The sequence below is a fragment of the Temnothorax curvispinosus genome, unplaced genomic scaffold (genome assembly GCF_003070985.1).
Source record: "Temnothorax curvispinosus isolate PA1 unplaced genomic scaffold, ASM307098v1 QBEX01006326.1, whole genome shotgun sequence".
In the NCBI taxonomy this organism is placed as follows: domain Eukaryota; kingdom Metazoa; phylum Arthropoda; class Insecta; order Hymenoptera; family Formicidae; genus Temnothorax; species Temnothorax curvispinosus.
In genome coordinates this window covers 1,127,823-1,153,107 of record NW_020216106.1, presented here as the reverse complement: position 1 = coordinate 1,153,107, position 25,285 = coordinate 1,127,823, and the positions used below count along the sequence as shown (strand labels likewise).

The window sequence follows — 25,285 nt, the reverse complement described above, 5'->3', positions numbered from 1 at the left end:
TTAACAATCTTACCAAGGCCAAGCTACTTAGAAGGATCATAGTGATGACGGCAGTCTCGAAATATTTGTTCTCGATCAGCCGGAAGGTCTTGAATCTCAGGTTTGCCCAGCCTTGCCAAAACGGAGCGTCGTCGTCGCCGGCCAAAAATGGAAACTTTTTGTAGCAATTTTCTGGACAGCAATCGGCCGGGTAATCCGATTGAAGAGGATCCTCATCCGCGATTATTATGTCGACCTCTGGTATATCCCCTTCTTCCCCCTCTTCACACTCGTCTTCTAGTTCTGGATAGAAGTAGTTCCACTAATTAACTTGAAACGTTCGATAATAAAAGTCTCTCTAATCTGCGATCGCTATTACTGTCAGTCCTACCTTCCTCCTGTTCCAAATCTTCTTTGCTCGCATCTTTCTTCTCTTCGCCGTTCGATAACGAATCCATGCTGCCTTTATGACTTTCGTCCTTAAATGCGCGATTTTTGTGACTACCATACGATTTGTTACTGTTAAAAGGATATTCGAGTAAGGTACGCTCTTAATGATATTACCTGAAATAGGTGAGCATTTTATAAAAAGCCTAACCGACCTGATAGTGTCGTCTTCGTTCTGATTAATATAATCGTTGTCCAATCTATAATCGTGGTGGTTTATTGAATTCGCGATAACCTTCGTATTGTTCATGCACAGCTTGCCCCTCTTCAGTTTGTTCTTCAGATCTCCTTTGGAATCAAATTCGATATATTAATCACTATTCAGTATTATTTTTCGAAGTGTAATTAATAATGAAACATACATATCTCAAAATCTTTAACAAAAAAATTGAATAAGATTCTTACATTTTTATAATTTACTTTTTATCTTTTAATTAATTATTGTAAAGAAAATTTACAATCTTTTGCAACAGTTTTTAAAAAATGATTGTAAATAAATATTTTTTTATTGCGGTTTCATGTGTCAATGTGCCAAATATGTAATTTGGCACATTGTGCTATACCTCTTTCAGCTAAAGACGCTAACTGTACAATACGGGTTATTATTATTATTATTATTATAATTATGGACAAAGAATTGTACTTTTGTTGTTTCCGATACGCTTACCATGAATGGTAAATTCCATCCCATCGCCAATGGCAACTTCAAGCTGATTAAGCTCTTTGGCGCTCTTCTTGTCTCTGTATGCGTCCAATTCTCCATCTGCAAGATCTAGGTCCTCATCGCGATCAATCCCATCTGCACAATCATATAAAATCTCTAACCCGCCCTTATTAGGAAATTCGTATCGGAAAACAAATCGGAACGCGCTGGAAATTATACGAAATGCTGTACAGATAAAAATCTGTTCGCTGTATATACAGGCCCATCTCATACACACACGTGCGCGATTGTTTTCCGTCGCAATTCCCAACACGTCGAATTGAGGAATCAGATCAAATTAGTAACATGATCATGTTGTTTGCATGCAATCGTATATGGTGTCATTTATGTCCAGTGATATCACCAGTGACCCGATCCGGTTCGAGACACGGTGTCAACGATTTACAATGTAGATGCTTTGTGCATGATACTTGCTGCATAGACACACACTTGATATTAATTTTACTAATGGTGGTTGTGAAACAGCTAAACTCATTGGAATAAACATCCAAATTGCTCTATTATCACCTGAATATAGCAAGTTTTAAGGATACGTGAAAGATATTTAAAAATTGCTTGCATAATTCAACATTTGTTAAAAAGATTTTGTGGAGAATATGTATGTATATGTGTGTATTTAAAAAACTACAATTTGTATGCTTCCATTTTTATACTAAATCGAACGAAAAATTAATTAACCGAAGAATTTTAATCGGGAAAATTTACAACGGTTTGCTATGAGCAGAAATGCAGCACGCATCATGCGGTTTCTTATGTACATGTATGTGTCTATTTTGCTTAGTGGCAAATTCGCATCTTGGACGAACTTCATCACCATCGAAGTTACGTAGTAAAATGCGTTCCCAAAGTAAAATGCATAGCAACGTATAACTGCCAGGCAGCTAATCAGCGAAACAAAACTTAATTTGCGCTTAATCCCACCGTGCATTAAATACATCGAACTATTCAGTTCTGCCTTATTTTCGAAATAATTTTACTGAATCAAAAATGTGAAAATTCGAATCTGAGCTAATTGTAATTAATTAGGAAAAGAGCGTTTATTATTCGTATTAAATTATAAATGAAATTACATTATAATGCAGTACGACGATTTTGATAGAGCATAATAGCGAACTAAGTAAAATTTATCGAGTCTGCATAATAAATCGAATGTACCAGTCGACGTATATATAGTTTACGAGTTTTAGAATTGATAGCAAATCTTGTTAGATAAACGATAAATCAATGAAATAGTTTAAAACGATGTAAAAATAAACAAATGCTGTTTAAAAGTAATTTTGAACAACAAAAGATACGAAATATCAGATCTGTCGTCCGCTCTGTTCGTCGTTGTAATTCATAGCTCGTCATTACGCGTAATAATCTATTTACTGTTATTTACGGTCGCCGACTGGCACCAGCAAAACGTGTGAAAGAAGTGTAAAGCAAAAACTGAAAGACAGTGCCACGAACTACACAGCGCACACAGCAAGCGATCTGATTGGATATAAACCTTCTTTCCAACTGTTGGACGGTCCCTCACCTGGCGCCTGATCGGATATCTGATTGGTGAGTTTGGCTCGCATCAACTTAGCAAAAGCAAGGATATTTCGCTTGATCCACTTAATGAAACGCGCTATTCGGTCGATCGCCTCCGCGATCTTGTTCGTGTCGTTGTCCGCAGTCGGGGCCGATAGATTCGATGAGCCGAAATTGCTGAGCAACAGAGCTAAGAAGAGATTCAGGACCTATTTCGTGGAAACATAACACGATTAATCTTGGCAAACGGAATAATTTAATACAAATTTGCGGTGTTTTGCAATTGCTTTCAACGTATAAAATAATAAAGATAATATCAACTTGAAAACTTAAGCAAAATTTATTGAAAAAGCCGTTCCACCTTTTTTCTACTTACGACCAAGTTACCGATGACGACAGTAGCTAAGAAGAATGGTATACAGGAGACGTCGCCGACCAGCATGCAGTCCCACATAGACTCGATCCACTCTCCGCACAATACTCGGAAAACGATCATAAAGGAGTGCATGAAGTCAGTGAAGTTCCATCTGGGTAGATCACCGTCCGGGAAGTAGTCGACGTGATCGGTGTAATTCTTGCCGAAGAGCTGCATACCCATCACGGCGAAAATGAAGATGATGATGATCAACACGAACGTTAGATTACCCAATGCGCCCACCGTTCTGCCCATGATGGAGATCAGCAGATTCAACGTAGGCCACGATTTAGCCAGCTTGAACACTCTCAACTGAAAGAGATCATATTTTCGATATAACTCGTACGATTACTCTTAAAATAATTGCTTATCGAATAACGCAATAAAAGAGTGACACTCACCAATCTGAATGATCGTAATACTGACAGGCCTTGTACACCTTCGAGACCCAACTCCAAAAGTGAAAGAGCGACGATGATAAAATCGAAAATATTCCAGCCCTCTTGAAAATAATATTTTGGGCTCATCGCTACCAGCTTCAGAGTCGCTTCGATACCGAACGTCGCCGTGAAGAACTAGAATTTGAATTGGATCATCAGCACAATCGTAAATTATTAGACGTGTGTATATATATTTTTCTATAACAATATTGTATTTGCGTGTATGGCAATACTCACGTAATTGCCAGACTTGAGTATTCTTTCCATATCTTTGTCCATGTCGTGGTGATCCAATGCCATGAAGAGCGTATTGACGACGATGCAGAGTGTGATAAAGAGCTCTACGAACGGATCAAAGACCAACAGGGACACGTACTTTTGAAACTCGAGCCAAAGCCAGCAGCAATCCCAGACGCAAAAGATGTCGATACAACGAAACATTCCGGCCAATAACTTGTCCTTGAACGTAGGTTCTTCATCGTCGTCTGTCGGAAAGTAATAGGTCGAAACTGTAACGCGCGTTAGTAATTTTGTCTGGCACCACTCTTTTTGGGGAAAGAGGTTTTTCTTTGGTCAGGCTCATACTTCGAGATCACAGATTATATTTACAGGCAGGCAGACAAGCAGAAGGCGTGGCGAGAAATTAAAAATGACATATGCACATACGGAATAATGAATCGCGTAAATCTGAATAAACGTACTTAATATTTAATACTATAGTTGCAAAATATCTGCATGAAAGTAAAATATCTTTTAATGTTTTCTTTCTTTATTTATTTATTTTTTTTTTGTAAATACTGACATCGTTACATTAACATCGCTATGCTGTTCTGCAAATTAAAAAAAAAATTGCGGAATATTTTATTTCTGAAAATTGATACTGTACAACTTAATACAATTTAATAAATTATAATTGATATATTTCGTACGATATGCAAATTCACGCAAGTCGCTAATATAAAACTGAAAAATGATAAATTTTAAACAAATATCGTGCATTAGCGGCGCGAATAATGTGCAATGCGACATAATATAACTACATTACAGCATGCGCGCGAACTCAACATTGTTACAATTATTACGTTTTATACACACACAAAAAATGAGGTAATTTTATTTTAATACTTTCGCCATATGAAAGATTATAAGCTAAAAGCTTATAATCTTAGCTATTAAAATATTATAATAATAGCTGTTAAAAGCTCGTTATGTGTTGTTTTCTTAAAATCGGGAGTAAAAAATTATTATACAAGAACAATTTTATTAAACTTGTTGGTTAGAAGATATAAGTTTTGCTTAAGTTTTTAAAAGGTATGCTTCTGCAGCGAAAGAATTAAGTGTGTAATATAAGCAATTAATGACGACCAAACGTCAACGTAATTACGCGAAATTTTTCTGAACTCAAATATTTTACAACGAAATGCAATTAACAAACAATATCACGCACGGCTGTACATTTTTCAAACAAAGCGGTGGTGTTATATGCGGTCTTTAGGAAAATAGTCTCTGTTTCTACGCGGATGCTTATACGTCAACGAAATTTACAGACGTAGCGATGTAGCAAAAGTAATTTACAACTTTACGTGCAAAAATTCGAAACTACATCACAAGTGATCAAATATCTTTTGCAAAGACTAATAACGCGTCGATGAAAATACTCGTTTCTATTTTCAAAATATGCTGATATTGCCGTATTGTGCACCCGAGACAAACACGATAGTGCCCTTCAACGCGGTGGTGATGCAGGTGCAAAAATATTGAGTTTAACCAAAATCGCTGCAGTTTTAAATCGAAAACTAAAGATAAATAAGATTTCTCAATCATCGATGAGAATAAAAGAATGTTTAAAATTATTAAAAAAATAAATTTTGTTACAATTTCTTTCAATTCATAAAGAAAAAGAATGACAGAAGGAAGGAGGAAATAAACTAAATAAAATATAAAATTAATATTGAATATTTTTATAAATATATATATAATGTAAAATATTAATTTAAGTGTTAAAATAATATAATATATTAAATGAAATGAAAATTACCGAGCATTATTTATGATTTATCGACGATTGAGATAATCTGAAAAAAAATTGAAGCATGAAGCGACCAGGATCGTGCAGCTGCGGCGAAAGTGGTAATCTGTGTCACATCGCAGGAAACGAGCAAACTCTGTTTCCCCAAAAAATGCTTTCACCGCCCTCAAGGGCCCGCGGGCCGCAATCGTGTCTTTTTTTCTCGTCGCATCACGCTGCTCAGAGAGACAATATCCTTTTTATATTATTCGCCATTTAAATGCTTGTTCTCCGTTTAGCAATCGCTGAGACGTGTATCGATCCATCGTATGTAGCGAACCGCATCAATTTACACGCCATGCTCAATCGTAAACAAAAGTATGTATGAGGAACACGAGCATGATCTTAGCTGCGCCAGCTGGGATAAAAATCAAAAATGAAATTTATTCGTTCTACTATGTACAAGGCGCGCGGCCCAGAAATGTCCAGCAAAACAGTATATCAACGCAAGGGAGTAGTATGACGAGAGATTTTAAAACCACAGTGTACATCGAACGGCAGGATGCTCACACGATAAACAAGATATATACATTTGCGATAGGGATGAACAGAAGAGAGAAACTTGAGGAAACTTGATGAAAGATGCGGAAAGGGACGCGATATTACCTCCTTGTTCCGGCGTCTGGCTCTGGCGACCGGCGGCTTGCTCGATTATGTTGTTCAGCACCATTACATCTGCGCAAGAATGATAAGATCGAAGTAAGTTTGATTGCTCGGGAGAGCCTGGAGCTATATTCGCTAACTAGTTCGCAATCTCACCCTTCATGTCGACCACGGTGTGCTGTTGAGACGGTTCGATAAACGGATTGTCTTGTTGCTTGGTCTTGCCCATGGGATCTTCCTCGGAAGTTTCCTGAAAATTTGAAATTGTAAACACCTGGATGGCTACGTTATGCGCCGTGCGTTCGAATCTGATGTAAGGCATCAAATCTTTGTACATTGATAACTGCGGCATTTTTACGTAAAATATTACTAAGATCGATACTATTAGTCTGCAATAAGGATTGAAACTGATAAGAATATATTCTGCAACTATACAATTATAAATAATATAGACATATTTTCTACGAAGCAAAGATTGAACGTTTCTGTAATTTAGCAAACTCCGAAATATTCTATCTTCAATTAGGTCGTCTATTTCCCCGAACAAATCTCTCCCTCTATTTTGTATGATTATCATACTTGCGAGTTTCTCAAATTTAAAAATCACTTACGAAATGATAAGTTTTCTGATTGGTGTCCGTAAGATGGCCATTGGCCGGCGTAGTCTGTTTGTTGTTTCTATTCCTGAGAATCTGCTCTTGCTTGGTGATCTGCTTGCCGATGCTGTCAATGCCGCGGATACCGGGGAAGGCCAGATCACCATGGGATGTGTAGGAGAGCCGCGAGGCGTGCGAAGTGTAGGACGAGTGACGCGAGCCGAGATTTGCGTAGTACACCGGCACCACGATCGTACCGTTCTCCTCGGACATCGGTGTGACCGCGTTCGAGTCGTCGGCGTAGGGCAGGTGTTCCTGGGCGTCCAAGTACGTCGACAGCACGAGGGGCTTCCGGTCACCGCCCGGCGGTACGAAGCATCGGCCACGACCATTGCGTATCGTGAATTGGTGGCTGCCACGGCTGCTGCGGCGTAGATTGAACGGTGAGCCGGGTAGGCTCAGGCTCGCCTGAAATTACAACAAAGCGGACCACCGCTTTTTTCTCTCTCTCTCTCTCTCTCCCTCTCCGTTCTCGGCCCTCTTTTTTGGCAACCGAGGCGAGGGCCAGCCGGAAAGACATCCTTCTCTGTCCTCGACGATGTGATTCCCTTAGGACGATTGTGACATTTCTCGCGAAATTGATCGCGACCTATCACAACGCTTAACGGATCGAAGAGTCACGAGCTGTGATACGTGAAGATTTCAGCTGGCATTGTTTGAAATAGAATAATAGATTTTCGACCATGGTCTTATTGGCTGAATGCAAAAGCGATATTTAGAAATTTAAAAGATTTATTTATTTAAATTTAGATGATTATACAACAGGTAACTCTTCGAACACAATCCCGCTTCCCTACTTTAACTAATCAGTTACGAAATTGACCGAACACGATGATTGACCGGTAGTATATATATATATGTATTGAGCTGCCTATCTAGTTGTCTTTCTAAGTAAACCGTGAATTAATTCTTCCAATGCTACGCGCGACATTGATTGTTCTTCGTAATTAATTAAAAGAGAAAAGATTGATCGCTCAACGAGACTTGTCTCGATGATTGCTCGCGGTGGATCATTATTACATAAAAGACGCGACACGATCGATCATCGGTGATGATCCGCGCTTGTCTCGACTCAGGAATGGAAATCCGTGAGGATGAACGGGCGCGTGATAACATGCGCGATTCACAAGACATCGCCTGAAAGCTGCGAGTCGTAACGCGCGAGATATTGATGAATGGCGTCTCGAAGATGGTGAGATCGTTTGATCGGGTCCTATGGTGCTATTTAGTGTACGTACGGTCGGTGCTGACAGACACACGTCGTGACACACGTACCTTCCGCAGGCTTTCCTGGTAGGCATAAGTAAACTGGCCATTAGCGGCGCGAGGGACCTTAAGAAAAAAACAAGAAAAGATATCTCCTACCAAACGGCTCGTAACGTGATCTAATGTGTACACCAACGAGGCACTCGAAATAGGTATGGAGTATCACATAACACTTGCAGAAGCACACATAACACAATTGTAGATGGAGAGGTGGCGAAAGAGAGAGAAGAAAGAAAAATACGGCTATGTAAAAGAATATTTTTGTCGTAGTGTGTGAGTGGAGAAATTATCGATTCTAGTAAAGGTCTAGTACATGTGTAGAGACACGAAGATCGGCGGTTACGTCCGCGATCGAATTGCGTCAATTAGAGTGATGCATATTAGCATACTTGAAAACAGTCAATTTTTCACGTTACCTTTTAATTTGAGACTTGCTTGTTTGTTAGATAAAGAGAAATAAAGAGAAATAAATAGAAAAATTAGTCCGTTGAAATTTTCGTGTCAGGTAAATAGCGTTTTCGAGCATCGATATTAGGCAATTAGCCGATATATTTCGTATCTCCGTTAACTATTAATCGTATATACTAAGTATATACTTCTCTGCATGCATGGCTCGGTAAAATAGAATTGAAACGTATGTTCAGTATGCGCCGTGTCGTTATACGGCTGAAATTCAGTGTCCCGCGCGTTACTACCCGCAAACGCAGGATCGAGGCAGCGATATTCGACACATTGAAACTGTACGATATAACTAGGGCGAATGATTAACGGGAGAGTGACAGGCTCTATGCGTAAAGCAACCTATCCAAAAGGGTTATGACATCATAATACGAGCAATCGAGATACGCAGCGAGTCCCAAAAAAGATTTATATGAATAGCAGAGCGTTGATTGAATTAACCGAGAATTAACAGTTTCTTTTCGTCAAAATTCGATTAATGTAGCAGTAGTGTAAATTCAATCATTAAATTATGGAGAGTAATTACGTGGATACAAGAATTTAATGTTTCTTGTACATTTGATAAAGATCTAGATAAAAAAATTTCTTCAAATTACAACTCCCAAATTGGTAAACTTTTTTGGGACATCCTATATATGCCAAGCATGCTACAGAGCGGCGGATGTTATAGGAAGGCTCGACTCGTCGCGATTTTTTTTCTTTCTTTATGTGTTCAAAACATATGATTAAAAAAATAATCAAGATACGTTAGGATTATAATTAGGAGGGATATACAATCCTGTTGAATGTATTTTGCTTTCGATTTTATCTATTGGATATCTGCGTACCAACAGTAATAAATTATTACCAAGTTCGCCTAATTGCCTAGATTTGTATTCGCCATTCACCGAGTTTGCCCTACTGACCTAAAAAGTCTCTCCATCAACCGGGCTAATAAATATAATGCATCATCATTCGAGTCCTATGTTCCGGAAAGCGGTGATTTCGAACTGAAGCAGCCGATATTCCGATATTCGCGATTTCAATCGCAGACTATCGACGAGTCGAGTCGGATTGAATAGCCTCGCATAAGTTGCTCTCGTAGGAGCGAGGTCGGAGGAGGGGGGGAGATCGTGAGGTTGATCACAAGGGCCACGATAGATTACGACGCGTAAAAAGGTCGATATGTATATATATATCGTACATTATCCAGCCGGATACTTACGGCGCTGACTTTCCGCACTTTATTGGCAGCGCTGTGGTTGTTGTTGATCTGCTTGATGTGCCTCTGATCGCCGGCGGACTCGATCGAACGTATGCTCATCTTCTCCTTATTGTTGTCGTCGTTGCCCTTCTCCTGGCCGACGAATAGCTCGTAGCTGTGACACGAGAACTCCGACGGGGATTTGACGATCTGATTTGCAGCTTCCGTGGCGGCGGCGGCCGCCGCTGCTTCGCGCGCTTCGTGCGCTGCAGCCCTCGCCGCGAGCTTATTCTCCTTCGCTATTGCAGCTTCCTCGGCTTCCTATTAACATTAATCGATCGTGTCAATTCTTCTAATTTAACAATTCACGAATCTTGGGCCTAATTTTGCGAAATAATGAATTTATTTCTCAAAAAAGACTCTTCATCCTCGGTCGATGAAAAGCTTCAATTGGTATCTCAACATTTTTCTTCTAAAATCGATTCCAGTATCATTTACCCTCATAGCTTCTTCTTCGGCAGCCTCCTCCTCTTCCGCTTTTTTCTGCAACTCGTCGTACGACATCGCGACAATAGCGAGGATCAAGTTGACAAGATAGAAGGATCCAAGGAAGATGATCACGATGAAGAAGAGCATGTGCCACGGTCCGGCCGATCTTAGCACCAGTTGATACAAATTCTCCCAATAATCCTGAGTCATGAGACGAAAGGCAGAGAGCAATGCCCAACCGAAAGTGTCGAAACTCGTGTAACCGTAATTCGGATTAGTACCAAATCCTTGTAAACACGTGTATCCAGGAAGGCACTGCCTGTATTCGGAGAATATTATTTTTTCACGTGCTCTTTGCATCGGTATCGCAAATATATTTCCGGAAGAACTCTTTCCACTAACGTTGGTTCTTTCTTAATGGATATATTAATCTTAAATTCGTTTAGCTAACAGTATTATTATAAATAAAAGCGAATTATAAACTTACCCCGCCCCCGATGAATTTCCACATAAGGGTATATTTTTAGCCTCGTCCATGTACCAATTACCTGTATAAGGAAACGATTTAATAATCAGATATGCGATTTAATAATCGATTATCGAAAATTAATTTTAAAGAAGACTTATCTTTGTAAAACAACCATTTAGTACAAATAATAAACGCAGCTTATTTATTGCATTTGTTTAAAGAGGTATTATATTGAAATAGTTGAATTAGTCTATAATAGATTGCTAATCATATTTTGATATCGTCAATCATAAAAACGCTTGAGAGACCAACGTCACAAAGATTTTATTCTTTTATTGCAAATAATATTCAGATTCCTATTTTTACAAGCTTTAGACTTGTGTTTTTATTTTAAATTTAATTTTACGAAGAACCGCGACTTACTTTCGTTATTATTGAATCGAATCCAACTCTCGTGGGTGAGATTACCCCAGGAGCCGTCCTCAGGAAAGTTCTTTATACATTTTTGCGTGAGGACCCCCATGTAAATCTGAAGACCCATCAGCGCAAAGACGGAGAGGGAGAACATCGTCAGGATTATCACATCGCGCAGGTTCTTCACGGATTCTATCACAGCGCCGACAATGGTTTTCAGACCTAGACAACGAGAACAGAATAACAGTAGATTCGTAGCGTGAAAATATACAGTAATAGCGGCGGCAACCTGGAGAAATACCGATTGACTTGTCGTGCGAGAAAAGGCAGTTTAATCGAGGCAGGCATATGGATAAAATGGGAAATGAACATCTTTTTCAGAAAACTCGATAAAAAAAAAAGAAAATATAATTTTAAACTTAAAATTAAATTTTTACTGGAGAAGAGCATCACGACGCACACGATTTTATGGATAGCGACACAGAAATTTGTCTAATATTATATTCAGACGAGAGACCCGTTCAATGCACAACCTACAGCTTACAAGATGAAAAATGAAATACATGAAGGCCATCAAAAGCATATTTTTTACGATAAATCGCTTGATACGATATACGATCAAATTTTCTCTGTCTCCATCCACTTTCAAAGCAGTTTCGTGCATCGAGTTCGATAGTTCGTTTCGCGGAATCGGTGGGAAGAGCGAAATTAAGGGAAAATGGGGAGAAAGCAAACTAATGTAAAATGAATCGAATTTGTCGGGATAAATATCGGGCGGACGTATACTGTAAGAATACCGGGTGACAAATGGAACGATGATGCGAAGGGCGATACAAGCTGCAGTAAAATGGAACTGTTGTAGATGTGTGATGAGATACGGAAGACGTACACAGCGATCGCGCAAGTGTTGTCTAGAACCACTATGTATTTGCGTCTACGACCATTTCTATATTCTAAGCATACCTGGTACAATAGCGACAGTCTTCAAGGCTCGGAGGACTCGAAATGTCCTGAGAGCGGCAAGGTTGCCTAGATCTATGCCCATCGTCACATAACTGTAATACACCCGAACATCACACACATTACAGTGATACAAACAAAAAGATAAAACAAGTTAGAGAAAATCGGGGCGGGGGTTACGTAGTTACGCAAACGGTTACTCGCTACTTTTCCTATTTCCTACCAAAAAATCTGCACGAACTGTAATGTGTACCGTAAGGTAGCTATTACTGCATGCACGATTCAATGTAACATGCCGCGTATAACTTGCCACGGGTTTCGAGATTGTTTTTCCAACGTATCTCCCAAGCTTATTTATTACCGTCAATATTTTTTTTCTCTTTTGAAAATACGATTAATTATTTTTAGCACTGCTATGTATATTTAATTTAAATAATATTATATTATTCATTATTTTTGCAAAAAAACGATCTTTCAAATTCTTGTTCTCTCACTTGAAAAATATAGTACCGCATTAAAAAAATTTCAAGAGTTTGCTCCGACAAGTACTTTCGACTCATCGAAGTAGAATAAAATCGGTCTGATTCTTGTTTTCTAAGTTTGTCATCAAAATGAAAAAAACTAGATATTTTGAAAAAAATAATGACGATATCTCAAATATTATGAAAGATTGTGCTGAATCTCGTGGCACGCGATCTCGGCTGTGTTACGAGCCGCAGTTGAGTACTCGTTTATCGAGTGAAACGTATACACGTATCGATCATCTATGAACAATTACTGAAGTAAGAATGTATGTATATAGATATGTACTAAACTACAACAATTAGTCAACTGACTCGACGACTCGACGTAAGAGTACTAATGTCTAATCAACGTATTACGAATGGCAATTAAGAACTCCTTGTTTAAGATCACTAAAAGAGACAAGAAATAATACTATCCCTATCTAGATGAACTAATTTAAGTACCTAAAATATATATATAAGTACACCTCAGAACGTGTATGCGTGTATGCGCGTTCGTGTCTGCGTGGATTGTGAGGCGTAATGAACGAAGATCGAATATATATGTATATATATATAGATATATAAGTATATAATCGATGCTACGAAAGTCTTACGTTAGCGTACTCAACGGATCTAGCGGAGAAGTCTACTGTCATAACCTGGAAAGATCTAACTTGATACTAATTAACGTTTCGTGAATAACTCTTCAGTATACACTTCCGATCTAAAATTGCCAATTCAAAAATTGCGATTTTGATTACCGTATTTGTCGTCGTAACATGATTTAGTAATCCACTTCTTTTTCTATTCTGTTAAGAGCCAATTGATTCATTTAATTCGACATTGTTAAAATAACTTATAAATAGTTTCTGTAAAAGTCATCGTATATGCCATAAATTATTTCAAGTCCGAAGGAAATAAGGGTCCGATAAATTCTAGTCTTCATAATAACGTTCCTTTTTACGAGGTCGAAGTAATTAGCACGATGTATAATTTATAAAAAGATAAGAGCGATACTTGGGCACTTCCATTACTATCCACAAAATCTCCACGACTTTTTATCGATAAAATGGCGACGATCCTTTTGTCCACCATACTCTACCGTATACTCCGTTTTTTTTTATTTTCCTCTTAATTTTTCTTTCTTCTTGCCTTTCTCTCTTTAAGAAGAATAAGTTTTAACTACTCACGCTAAAGCTATAACTACGAAGTCGAGCCAATTCCATGCATCTCTAAGATAGGTAAAAGGCTGCAGAATGAAACCCCTCGCCATCACCTTAACGGCGGACTCAAATGTGTAGATGCCCGTAAATATCACTCTGAAAACAACAAACACACCACTCAGCTGTTTAAATGCGCCTCATGTGATTCTCTCTATCACCTAACACGCTTAAAATCGCATGTGAACGGTATTCTCGCGCAAAAATGTGATCATAGCCATAATACTACAACTCGTTAAAATATTTCCACCGTACATCTCGTAATTATTTTCTATTCCTAATTATTACAAACATATATTTACTATTACATATTTACATTGTGTAAATCTTACGGCAATAGAACTAATCTATCAGTAAACTCATTGTCAGGAACATGCTAGTGATGAAATTACACATTAATTAACATGATCACTTTTGCCAGCGAGACTAATCGCATCTAAACTCGGCGTTAATTTCTGACATCTATTTAATCCCTGCAAATAATCTATTGGCATCTATATTTCATTGTATAGATTAACTACTATACTCGCATATCAGGCACGGTACACGCGAACGAATTGCTCACGCGAGAAATAATCAATAAAAAAAAATAGTTTATCACACTTAACCGTAATATTTCAATTAAACACAAGAAATATGAAAATATAAAAAAATAAAATAATAAAAGTCAGGTTTCCAATTCTTCATTTATTTTTATAACATTAATGCTGACATATAATAGTTATTTATCACTAAAAAGTTTATCTTAAAAAGTTTACGTATTGTTCTGTCAAATTTTGAGACATTCCCGACAATGATATCCGCAAATTTGCAGTACACTGCATGTTGAATCGTTCGCGCGATTTGTTACCCGTCGCCTAGTGTGCTTTCTCTAAAGAGACTAATACAAAACTTACCAACGGAATACAATTTATCACAGTCTCTACTCATATATTAGAGCTATAACACGTAGAACATGTAGAACATTTTTTCAAGTATCTATACAACACAGGTGATCACGCCGTAAGCCTTCGATGAGATTTTTTCTAGTTAAATAAATATCGAAACAGCTAAACGTGGCTGTGAAAAAGACGAGTTGAATTTTGAAACTCAAAAATAAATAACCGACGACGATAAACGCATCTCCAGCTTAGGCACATGTCGGTATAGACTAAGCTATATAAAATTACAATTATTTAATGACAAGCTTTTAAGTGTGTATCACCCCAGTCATCGCAGAATCCTTATATATCGTAGAAAGTAAAAACATTTTTGTTCGTTTTTCTTACGTATCGTTTGCATTTGCAAAATGCGACAATGAAATTTATTTGTTGAACTAATTTTTTTTTTCTTTCGAAGTATTGAATACTTCGAAAACTGATATTCGACAACTAATCAAGAAAATAGATAAATAAAATCTAATTAGACGGATAATTCAATATCACCATTGAGATGAATAATATTAAACGATATTTAAATAATTGCATAATAATCACTAGCGTATTTTGTTGTAAATATTAAATGGGGTTGACAACGTCAATGTGATATTAATTTTTAATATGTAAGCAAATACACTCCTCAAAATTAAAATCATTTCAAATCAGTGATAGAAAAAATACAATTTTATATAATTTTGCAAGGAATAATCGTAGAATCATTTTCAAAAGAATATTTTAAAATCTAAAGACTTAAAAGAGTCTTTATCTAAGATTCTAAAGAATTTTTTAAGAATTTAGATTTAAAATGTTTTTCTAAAAAATGGTCATTATTTTTCGCAGAGTTATGTAAATTTATACTTTATCATATTTACTATCAATTGAAAATGGGAATTTAATTTTGTCCAGATGTGTGCTTTGCAGATTTAGGCCAGTGTTTAAAACTTTTAATTAGAGTCTCTTCAATAGTTTTATTTCTGATAAGAGCGAAAAAGTTTGGCTTTCCGCTTGTTACAAGTACTCGCTCATCCATCATCGTCGCGCGATAAAGTCACGATTCGCAAATAAAAAACTGCGAGAGATATACTCACTCGGTGGACTCGATGGCGGGCGTGGCGGTCATGATCATGAGTATACAGTTAACCAATATTGTAGTGATGATGAAGAGGGAAAAGAGCGGGTGGACCAATATATATATGGCCACCCGCCGTATAGGATTGAACGGGTCGAGCATCCACATCGCGTCCGTCGCTGAGAATCTGAATATATCCTTTCCCTTGCTAATGACGACGAAGGTCTACGAACAGACACATATCACAAAATTCATTCGGTCAGATATTACGAGTAAAAGTCCAGAAATAGATGGATAATCGTTTATGAAAATCGTTATTAGTGTTAAAGTGTTGCGGATTTAATGCGTTTTAAAAGTAGAGACATTAATTAAAAATATAGCTTTCAATGAGATCTCGTATTAAATAATAATTGTCTCGGTTTAACTATAAATAAAGAGATTTTCTGAACATAATAATAATGTACGATCAATCATATAAGATAATTAATCGACTCGCAAAAAATATATTTTTTAATTTATTTTAACATGAGTTTTTCAACTTCCGACTTCTACGCGCTTGTAGACTTAAATTATAAAAGATCTCGATATAGATGTACGGCTTTTAACGCACCATTATAACCGTAAAATAGTTACACAAAGCAATTACGAACTTGAAAGCTAAAGTTTCAAAATAGCTACGTCAGATGCAATCATAGTGAGCGGCCGCTCGTTAGAACCCACTCTAATGTTCCGCATCTCGCGAAAACTCAGTTTTCTCTAAAAGAGAGTTAAAGCTAATTAGTGCATCAATGTCTGGTACCCTTTGATTGTGGTAGAAGCTATCAATATCCTCGAGAGGTGTGGAGGCCAACTCGGCTGGAAAATCGTTGTGCATTCGGACCGGGATCGACGCTCCCTGCTCAAACATTGGATCCGGCTGAGGACCTTCGTCCTCGTCCTCGTCATCATACCGTACCTGTGAACGAGATGCTCGTAAGATTATTTCTACACGCGCATTTTTTCGCCATATCGTTACGCCGCGGCACTTTGCCTAAGCAAAAATTATGTTAGAATCTTCGCAGAGAAATATTATCGCAAGTAATTAAAATGTAAAAGATATGTCATTGTAATTCAAATTCTATCGAGAGAACAGAATTATTTGAGTGATTGAAACATTCCTTTTATCGAAGCGAATATGTCAAGGATATATGATGCCGATATACGAGAAAAAAAAACTGATCTCGCCCGCTTATCATACTTGAAATTCTATCAAAATTCTTTTTAATGCGTTTCATTATTTTCACATTAAAACCGCGTACAGAAAATCAAATTGGGCCATCGCATATATCACATTTCATATTCGAGCATGAAAAGTAAAAATAATCGAGCAATCGATGATATAAATATTTCCAAAATACCGCGATTTCTTCGACCGTAAATTAAACGGACAATAGGTTTGGCTATATGTACAGTTGCATTTCTATATTCAACGATGACTTATCGCGTAATACAGAATCTAATACAAAATTAATTTTCAAATATTTCAGAGTAATTCTTCATTATTCATGACACAAGAATGTCGTATATAATGTAAAGAAAAAATCGAGATATAACAGAAATGCATATTACGAATATGATGATGAAGCTTTTCTCCAGTATTATATAAATAAATTTTAATACCATTATGTCTATATATTTTTATATATAAATATTAATTATTTAATACTAATCATTGTCAAATACTAATTTTGTTAACTCAAGCGCAATCTTTTGTAATTAATATCTTAGTGTTCTTTTATATTGTAAAATATTTGATGCAAGATTTTTTCATGAAAATGTGCCTTTAAAATATATATTTACGAGCACGGCTTGTAGCACGGCTAGAAATATAAACTTGACCGTATAGAAGGACGGAAACCATATGGCAGCGTATGTAGAACGCGAACGTGAAATATTCAGTGCCGTCGTATAAATATTTGAACAAATCGCTTCTTTGGAAATATTCATCCGTGTACTTTTCTAAGTGCACCAGTTATTCATAACCCGCTTTTAGATGAGCTCAATGCGTTGTACCGCATCGTCCTTTGCCTGTGCATCACAAAACAAAATCTCAACCGTGTGATTTAGTGAAAACGGTATAGTAAGCGTATTGCGTGCGACTATATCACATATTCCGAACGAGTGGAAAATCTCGTTATTCTCAGAATGGCCAGATATCCGAAGCAAACTTACTGAGTCCCGTGATCGCTGATAAAACTCGGAAAATTATCATTACGTTAATTATTGTACTTTAGCTAATAGCTTGCCACAATAAGATCACGGCAGTGTGAAAGGCGAAGCCAGTAGAATACTGATGTATTCACGCTGCAAATTTGATTGGTGCTAAAAACGGGTCGTGAACATACGAACCTGAAGAAGGTCCACGCGATCTGCTCGACTTTGGCCCCTCCTACGGCTCGAATCTCTGACAAGTCTTAATTAGAGATACTATTCCTATTTTTTTCTCTATGCCGACTCGACTGATACTAGTTTGCCTAACGCTCTAGACTCTAGACACAATAGCTCTATTCTAGTCTCTATCCGATCTCCGCCGTAGCGGAACACAGTAACCAGTCTTCATCTATTCAGGGCACAGTCGCGCAAAAATTGATATAAAAGCGTATATGCATGGCAAATAAATGTCTCAACCGAAATAAAGCGCTCGGTATATCTCTCCCCATGGACCCCGGAGCGTTCGTACGTATTCTATGTTTATGCACTTATGTAAATTTATGCGCGGTGAGTTTAAGACCTTAACCACTAAACGATCCGTCGCCGACATGTTCACTTCGCAAAAGCCGTAAAATGCGACAAAATCCCGCAGATGACGGATATGAGATCCGTTCAATCGATCTCAGGATGCGGTGTGATGCATCTCAATTGCGGTACCTTTTAGAATTACGTGTCAGAAATTTAGGTAAGTGTCCTATACCTAAATAAAAGGCTAAAATCCATGTCTAGATGACTAGGTCTAATTGCAAGTTGCGCAAGCCAAGTGTCTGCCGAGCCCTGCGCGCGAAAGCTCTAAACTCGTGCTCGTGCGTGCCGAAAGTTTCGAAACTCGTGGTCGAATCTCGAGGGAAACTCGAGCCGGAGTCTGACCCCGTACATTATCGGATTTGACCACGAGGCTAGGAGAAGCATACAAGCGTAGTGCGCGAGAAACGCAGGAAATCGAGTTCCCGTTCTCGCGCTCGAACTTGACTTTCGTCGGGAATCGGGAATAACAAACACGCCATGAAGGCGCCGACGGAGATTAAGATGTTCCGAGCTGTCTGCCGATCCGCCGCAGAATGGCAAAGTTTTCTCCTTATGGAACTTCTTATTATCGCGACCAACTATAAATCAATACGATTCCAGAGAATGCACACCGCGTGGCTGTGCGCGACTCGCGCACTTTGCTTTAAAGGCAGCTGAGACAATGCGCGCTGGTTCATCAAGAAAAAAAAAAAAACAGGATTTTTTAAGAAAGTCAGCGTAAGCGTTGCACGTATGGCAATACGATCTGTGTAAGCGTCACCAGGCGACCGCGACCTCCGCTCGAAATATTTATGTCGTACGTTATACTGCGCATCTCCGTATTGCCACTTCGTAGGCGTCTCTTGGTAGCGAAACTTTTTAAGACCGCGCTCATATATCTCGTCAGAAATTACGTATTTTAATTTATTACTTGAACGCAAATATGCACGAGTTAGGTGCGCTAGAAGCGGTCTTTGATATCAGATCCTATCAGGTTTAATGCATCTTTAACGTGTATCCCTTGAATCATTGCGCAATCGAGTCTGGGATTAATTGTGACAGTTTTAATAAAATGTTGATTCGCTTGTCAAAAGCAAAAGAATTTTGGTACATTTGCGTGAGATGTATATATAGAATTACTCATCTCTCTCGGCGTTTACTGCACTCGAGAGTTCGAAACATCGCGCAATTATGTCGTCCCGTTACAGTTGATCCCAAGCTCTCTCTCCTACGAGCGTGTTATAAAGCGCTTTCAAAGCACAGAGATTCTGGAAGCAACAAATATTTCGAGGGAAAGCCGCGCGTTAAAGCGTAAGCATAGCTCGCTCTCGATTGTAAGACGTCAAGACACTTGCCAAGGAACGTATATTCGTGTATTTGCAAACAACCAAGGGGCTTGCATACAAAAGCACGCTGCTTTGTATTGTGTGCGTGTTTGCGTGTGTATGATGTGTGTGTGTGTGCGTGTGTGCGCGTGTGCAAATCGTGAGACTTCATCATGTTCTTGGCCACGATGCAATATCCAGAAGAGGGGATATTCGCGATCGCGATAAGAAAGATACTCGACATTGAGATATCACGGAGGCGAATCGCGCCTGTTCCCGCTAAGAATAGTCCCCAAATTAATTAATCAAAACGTTTCGAATTCAATGCCTCGCGGATTAAACTTGCACATCTTTGGTATCTGGTCGATATATCGATTTGGGATGATGACGCTCGGGAATCAATATACACCGTGGCACGCAGAAAACTAGGGATTGAAACCTTTATAACTGCGACCATCTAATCCAATGAATACAAATTCTTCTTTAATCAATTAATGTTCGAAAAAGAATCAGATTTAAAAATCGTAAAAGTTCCCGAGATTGTTACGACCAATTTAAGATATCAGAAAAGATATTGCGCCAGAAAAATTCGCGGAAGATAGCATTTAAAAAAATATACTATTGTTTTATTTTATAGTTCAAAGGTAACAATAATAAATGATTAAGTAATATTATTTTAATTTTATTAGTCCCTTTTGTTCCATTTGCTCATTAATCTTTGATATTTAAGTATTTGCCCTCAGGAAATGTTATGAGGGAAAATACTTGAATATCAAAAATTAATGAACAAATAAATCAAAAGGGACCAATAAGATTATAAAATAATTTGTAAATTAATAATTAACATAAGTAAAATCTGTGTAAATTTTCAATATATGTAAATGCAGCTTCAAATATGCTACGAAGGTGTGGAATCGTTCGCGACTATTACCGAAAATATCGATTTTTCCTCGACATTCGCGGGGAACTGAAAAGTTCATTATTCTTGTTTTCAATCCCTGCAAACAAAATGCAAGCAAGTATTGTATCGTATGTGTGGCGTTGGACAGTGAGTGAGTGACGCGTGTCTAGTCGATCGATCGGCCAAATGCTGCCGAGTGAGGAAAAATCGTGAGGTCGTGTGCGTGTCTGTTTGCGCACGTGTTCATGTTCACGATGTGCATGTGTGTGTGCTGTATATATATATATGTATGTGGCATATATATGACGTGTACATGTGCACGTGTATATGTTAGTAAGGTAGAAGAGTCGGATGTGAGATAGACAGAGTGGTATTACTTAGCGTGACGTAACGTCTTACTTCTTTTTTCTTTTTCTTCCGTCCATAACCTCCCTGAAATTGGAGAAATGGAGAAACAGTCGTTACACACAGAGATACAGAGAATACGGGGGAGAATCGGTGAATGAACAGAGTAGAAAAAAAAAACAATATGCCAATATGCGGTAACAAGGGGGTGAGCAAGATAAGATGGGATCAGTCCGTAGCTTTCGGGAAAGTAACAACTGGATCGAGCGAGTTCAGAAAAGAAAAACAGAAAGAGACATCGAGAGAAAGAGATTAAAGGGATAGATGGCAAGGAAGGGAGAAGAAACACAATGTTACATCACGACATAGATACACGAAAGGAAATACATAGGATTAGACAAGCCGAAAAGAGGGTTTCCAAGCACATGAAGTTTGATCAGGACTGGATTAACTGTTAGAAAAACACGGTTCGTCTGGGAATTCGGAGATACTTTTCACAGAGAATTATAGCCCGTGTCATTGTCAACTATTAAGATACTTTGGGAAATTTTGCTAGTATGTGAACTTTAAAACTTTGTATATTCTTCAAACGTTTGATTATAAGGTAGTTTCTGCTACAATTAATAGGGGAATGCAATAATTTATCTGTCTAAATATGCTAGTTAATTCACAAACTCTTTGCAATATATTAAAAAAAAATGCAAAAATAGAAAGTTGATATATTCTTAGATTTTGAAGATTTATTACAGAAAGAGAGAGAGAGACGGAATCGATGATAATCCAGTCTTGATCTCGCTTCTCTCTCTCGTTCTCTCCTTGACCTTTCATCGCTAGAGTATAATACAAGGAGGCAATAAAAGGAGAGGATTTGCTCCTCTTGGGAAAGTAATTTTCAAACAGGGCGATCAATGTTGAACGATAGACGCCGTGGAGGAGGAAGGTTAATAAATAAATCCGCTCCTTTTATCGGCGTTGCTGTTATAGCCGTGGGGCAAATTAGGATCGCTAATTATAAGGATGTAAGGGACTCATTCGTTGGGGATTTAACATTAATACACTTCTCCGTGATAATCATCTCCCATCGCGTGGCACTCGCGCGTTATTCATTAACGCGAGTGCGACGAGAAGAGAGAGTGGAGGTGGCCACGATACATTCACGCACATAAATAATGTATATATGTATATATATTTATATAATATTTATGTAAGTATCTATGTATAAGTAGGCACAGAGAGATGAGTGGCACTGCAGACATCGAGCTTCGTACGTGACATATCTTTCGTAACACACACACACAGTACTCGACGACAGATATATGTATGTATGTATGTATGCATATATATATTATATATATAAACAAAAAAATGAGTTTAAATAGTCGTCAGTAGAGAGATAGTTACATCCTCACTACGATAGATCAAGCGAACAATCAACGGGACAATCGAATGGATGAGGGAAACAGATGAATCTGTTGCAATTTGTCATATGTAAGAGAAGAATGGGAAAGAACAGATTTCGCATACGGCGCTACAGCTGGGCATAGGAAAGTTAACGATAAGGCAACTCATACTTAAGATCAATCAATAAAAAAATGGAATATATCAAAGAACATAATATCTCTCACAGAACAAAAATATTCAAATTGAATACTGCAATCTAAAATTTTGTTAATATTGATGTATACCTTAAATCTCGTTGTTTGTTTATTCAAATAAATTGAATTTTATATCAAGTGCATTTAAAAAGTGCGGTACTGTTTTATTACTCTTGATATTTTCGAAAGCGTATTTTATTCGTTTCATATTCTGTTTATTCTCTACTTGTTTTGTTTGACTGCGTACTTACTTCATTAATTAAAAATGCTTTTTTCGCTGAAATGTTTTATAAGAAGAAATTTTAGTGAAGATCTTTTATAAGAATGAACGTAACACAATCTTAAGTATGAGCAGCATTTAATGCGAAACTCTTAGCGCATTTACACAAGTGCCTGTGGGCGCAATAGCTATCAGTTAAGAAATGAATTTTTCGAAAGCTCTAAGATAATTTGTTGTGCAATAGGATTTTCAAATTAAACTAATATTACATCTTTTTTGTGAAGACTTTTAAATTTTTATTGTTACATTGCTCGTCTCGTATGAATAGGTATGTACACATGAATATGTACAAAAAGGACAGTAATTATACAAGAAAATTAATCGATCGCACAATCGAGCTTGGCGGGAAAGTTAGCAGCGTCAGATAAATGTACCCGCTAACGTTAATCAGTATATGACTAACTGAAAAATTATACAACGGATAACAACAGACTCGAAATAGCAAGTTTGGAGAACAATAAGCATATGTACAACGAACATTTACGCAAAGCATATCTTTGGAATTATCCGCTAACATCTTTTTAGAGTTCAAATAATATTTCTTCGAGACTTCCGTGAAATAATTCGGAAGGATCTCGGAATGCCTGAACGCGATCGTCATGGAACGACCACGTAATTTATTTGGCGCTACTTAAGGGGTATCCTACGAAGTATACGCATATGACGAATTATGTGTCGATGTAGTTAATGCGCGAAGAAAATTAGAAGTACGCGATCGTGCGACGAGCGCATACGGTCGCGTTCATACCTCGCCTTCCGCTCTTCTCTGCTGAAGCTCCTTCTGCCTGGCCTCTTCCTCGGCGATGCGAGCCTCGATCGCTGCCAGGGATTCCCGCGTGAACGGACGGAACAAACTTCTTTCTTCCTCTGATAGAGAGTCAGAATCTTCGGACATTGTCTAGGCTGCGCACAGCTGAGCCACCTTCCTGCGAATGCGAGTCGCGATTAGTGAAGAAACTATCACACATTACGCTAGATAACATAAGAACGGATGAGAGAAAACGAGGAAAGAAGAATAAACAATAATATAAACCAACATAGGTAAATCGAAATCGTTATGTCTAAAGTAATTCTGAGCATTCAAAGCTCGATTATCCACTCTGTAGATAGTGTAGATTATTGAACGATGGACAACACCGTGAGATCCACGAAGCTGTTGAATAATTACGAAGAAAATAAAGTAAGAGTGGAGTAACTGTACGAAACAAGACGAAGATGAAAAATGGAATGTGATCTATTGGTAAACCGGACTCACTTTTGATCGGTGCTAACAGTTCCTGAAGTGTAGTGTGCGCGTGTCCCACGACGCGGGGGGGTAGTAAAGTTGCTGCTGCGGCTGACGGGGACGACGGGTCCGGTGCTGAAAGCGGCGCGACTTGCCGGCTACCAGCCGGTTCCTGGGCGTCGTCGATTCCGGGCGCGTCGTGCCGACGATGCGGTCACACGACGCCGTTACGTACGGTCGGACGGATAAGGGCGCTCCGTGCAGCACGTCGGTTGCCGATCTGCCGCTGCTTTTGCTCTCCCTCTTCTTGTCGATCGCCGTCACGCGAGTACTGCTGCTGCTGATGCCGCTACTGCTGCTGCTACTAACGCCGTTGCAGTCGCTGGTGCTACCGCTACTTCTAGTTTTGTTGCGGATCCTGTTGCGGATGCTGCTCTTGCTGATACTGCTGCTGCTGCTGCTGCTACCTGAATCTCGTTCCAACGAAATGGCGACGAGAAATGACGAACGCGCTGCGGCAGTGCGTGCTATGTCGGGGACCGTCCAACGCGAACCAAGATTTTTCATGTCCGACCTAAGAGGAGTCGAACAAGCGCTGCGTTGCGATAAAACCGAAGATATCGTAATTCTGATGTTATCAGGAGAGCACAAGTGTAACGAATAACCAGTTGGTTTCGTGAAATGATATTATACCGTGATGTTAATGGCTTATTTTTTGACATTTTGGTACGAATTATGAAAGTTCAACGTGAAAGAAACGATTTTAAGGTCATATGTCCAACCTGACGTAAGTCTTCATTATAGAAACATGATTAGTATTTCTTTCTGATATTTCAATTAGTATTTCTCGGAATATCACGAGGCCTCGTGGAAGTCATTAGTGAATAACGTCACCGAATGAACGAGCTACTCCTGCAAATAGGCTACCACCCTTTCGGAAAATGCATACTCACGTGTAAATGAAGCGACGGGTGCGATCAATCCGTTATCCGAAATAACATAGTCTAGTCTTCGAGTCGGTCGATTTTTATCTGCAACAAAAACAGAGAAGCCAG

The 25,285-nt window shown here is 38.4% G+C and overlaps 2 protein-coding genes across 17 annotated transcripts in view; both read right to left on the bottom strand.

Moving 5' to 3' along the window:
* Positions 1 to 24,353, bottom strand: part of LOC112455771 (sodium channel protein para) — a 42,301-nt gene extending 17,948 nt beyond the window's left edge. For 2 of the 16 annotated variants that reach the window (XM_025017941.1, XM_025017931.1), the window contains exons 1-22: positions 24,261 to 24,353; positions 23,754 to 23,931; positions 21,185 to 21,217; positions 16,602 to 16,757; positions 15,822 to 16,027; positions 13,787 to 13,915; positions 12,094 to 12,185; positions 11,140 to 11,352; positions 10,735 to 10,795; positions 10,257 to 10,566; positions 9,780 to 10,079; positions 6,806 to 7,258; positions 6,351 to 6,444; positions 6,198 to 6,266; positions 3,761 to 4,032; positions 3,485 to 3,658; positions 3,045 to 3,395; positions 2,643 to 2,877; positions 1,094 to 1,225; positions 582 to 714; positions 371 to 498; positions 14 to 282 (exon numbers count right to left, since the gene is read on the bottom strand). In XM_025017941.1, the coding sequence (XP_024873709.1) occupies positions 14 to 282; positions 371 to 498; positions 582 to 714; positions 1,094 to 1,225; positions 2,643 to 2,877; positions 3,045 to 3,395; positions 3,485 to 3,658; positions 3,761 to 4,032; positions 6,198 to 6,266; positions 6,351 to 6,444; positions 6,806 to 7,258; positions 9,780 to 10,079; positions 10,257 to 10,566; positions 10,735 to 10,795; positions 11,140 to 11,352; positions 12,094 to 12,185; positions 13,787 to 13,915; positions 15,822 to 16,027; positions 16,602 to 16,757; positions 21,185 to 21,217; positions 23,754 to 23,900 (3,957 nt within the window). In that variant the 5' untranslated portion in view covers positions 23,901 to 23,931; positions 24,261 to 24,353. Of the gene's footprint in view, positions 1 to 13; positions 283 to 370; positions 499 to 581; positions 715 to 1,093; positions 1,226 to 2,642; positions 2,878 to 3,044; positions 3,396 to 3,484; positions 3,659 to 3,760; positions 4,033 to 6,197; positions 6,267 to 6,350; positions 6,445 to 6,805; positions 7,259 to 8,125; positions 8,183 to 9,779; positions 10,080 to 10,256; positions 10,567 to 10,734; positions 10,796 to 11,139; positions 11,353 to 12,093; positions 12,186 to 13,786; positions 13,916 to 15,821; positions 16,028 to 16,601; positions 16,758 to 21,184; positions 21,218 to 23,753; positions 23,932 to 24,260 lie in introns of all 16 variants that reach the window. The other 14 variants (XM_025017935.1, XM_025017936.1, XM_025017940.1 and 11 more) reach the window with 11 other exon arrangements.
* Positions 24,273 to 24,797, bottom strand: LOC112455751 (uncharacterized serine-rich protein C1E8.05-like). The gene has a single exon (XM_025017889.1). It carries the CDS (start codon positions 24,795 to 24,797, stop codon positions 24,273 to 24,275), a length of 525 nt encoding a protein of 174 aa, XP_024873657.1.
* Between the last annotated feature and the right edge of the window lie 488 nt (positions 24,798 to 25,285).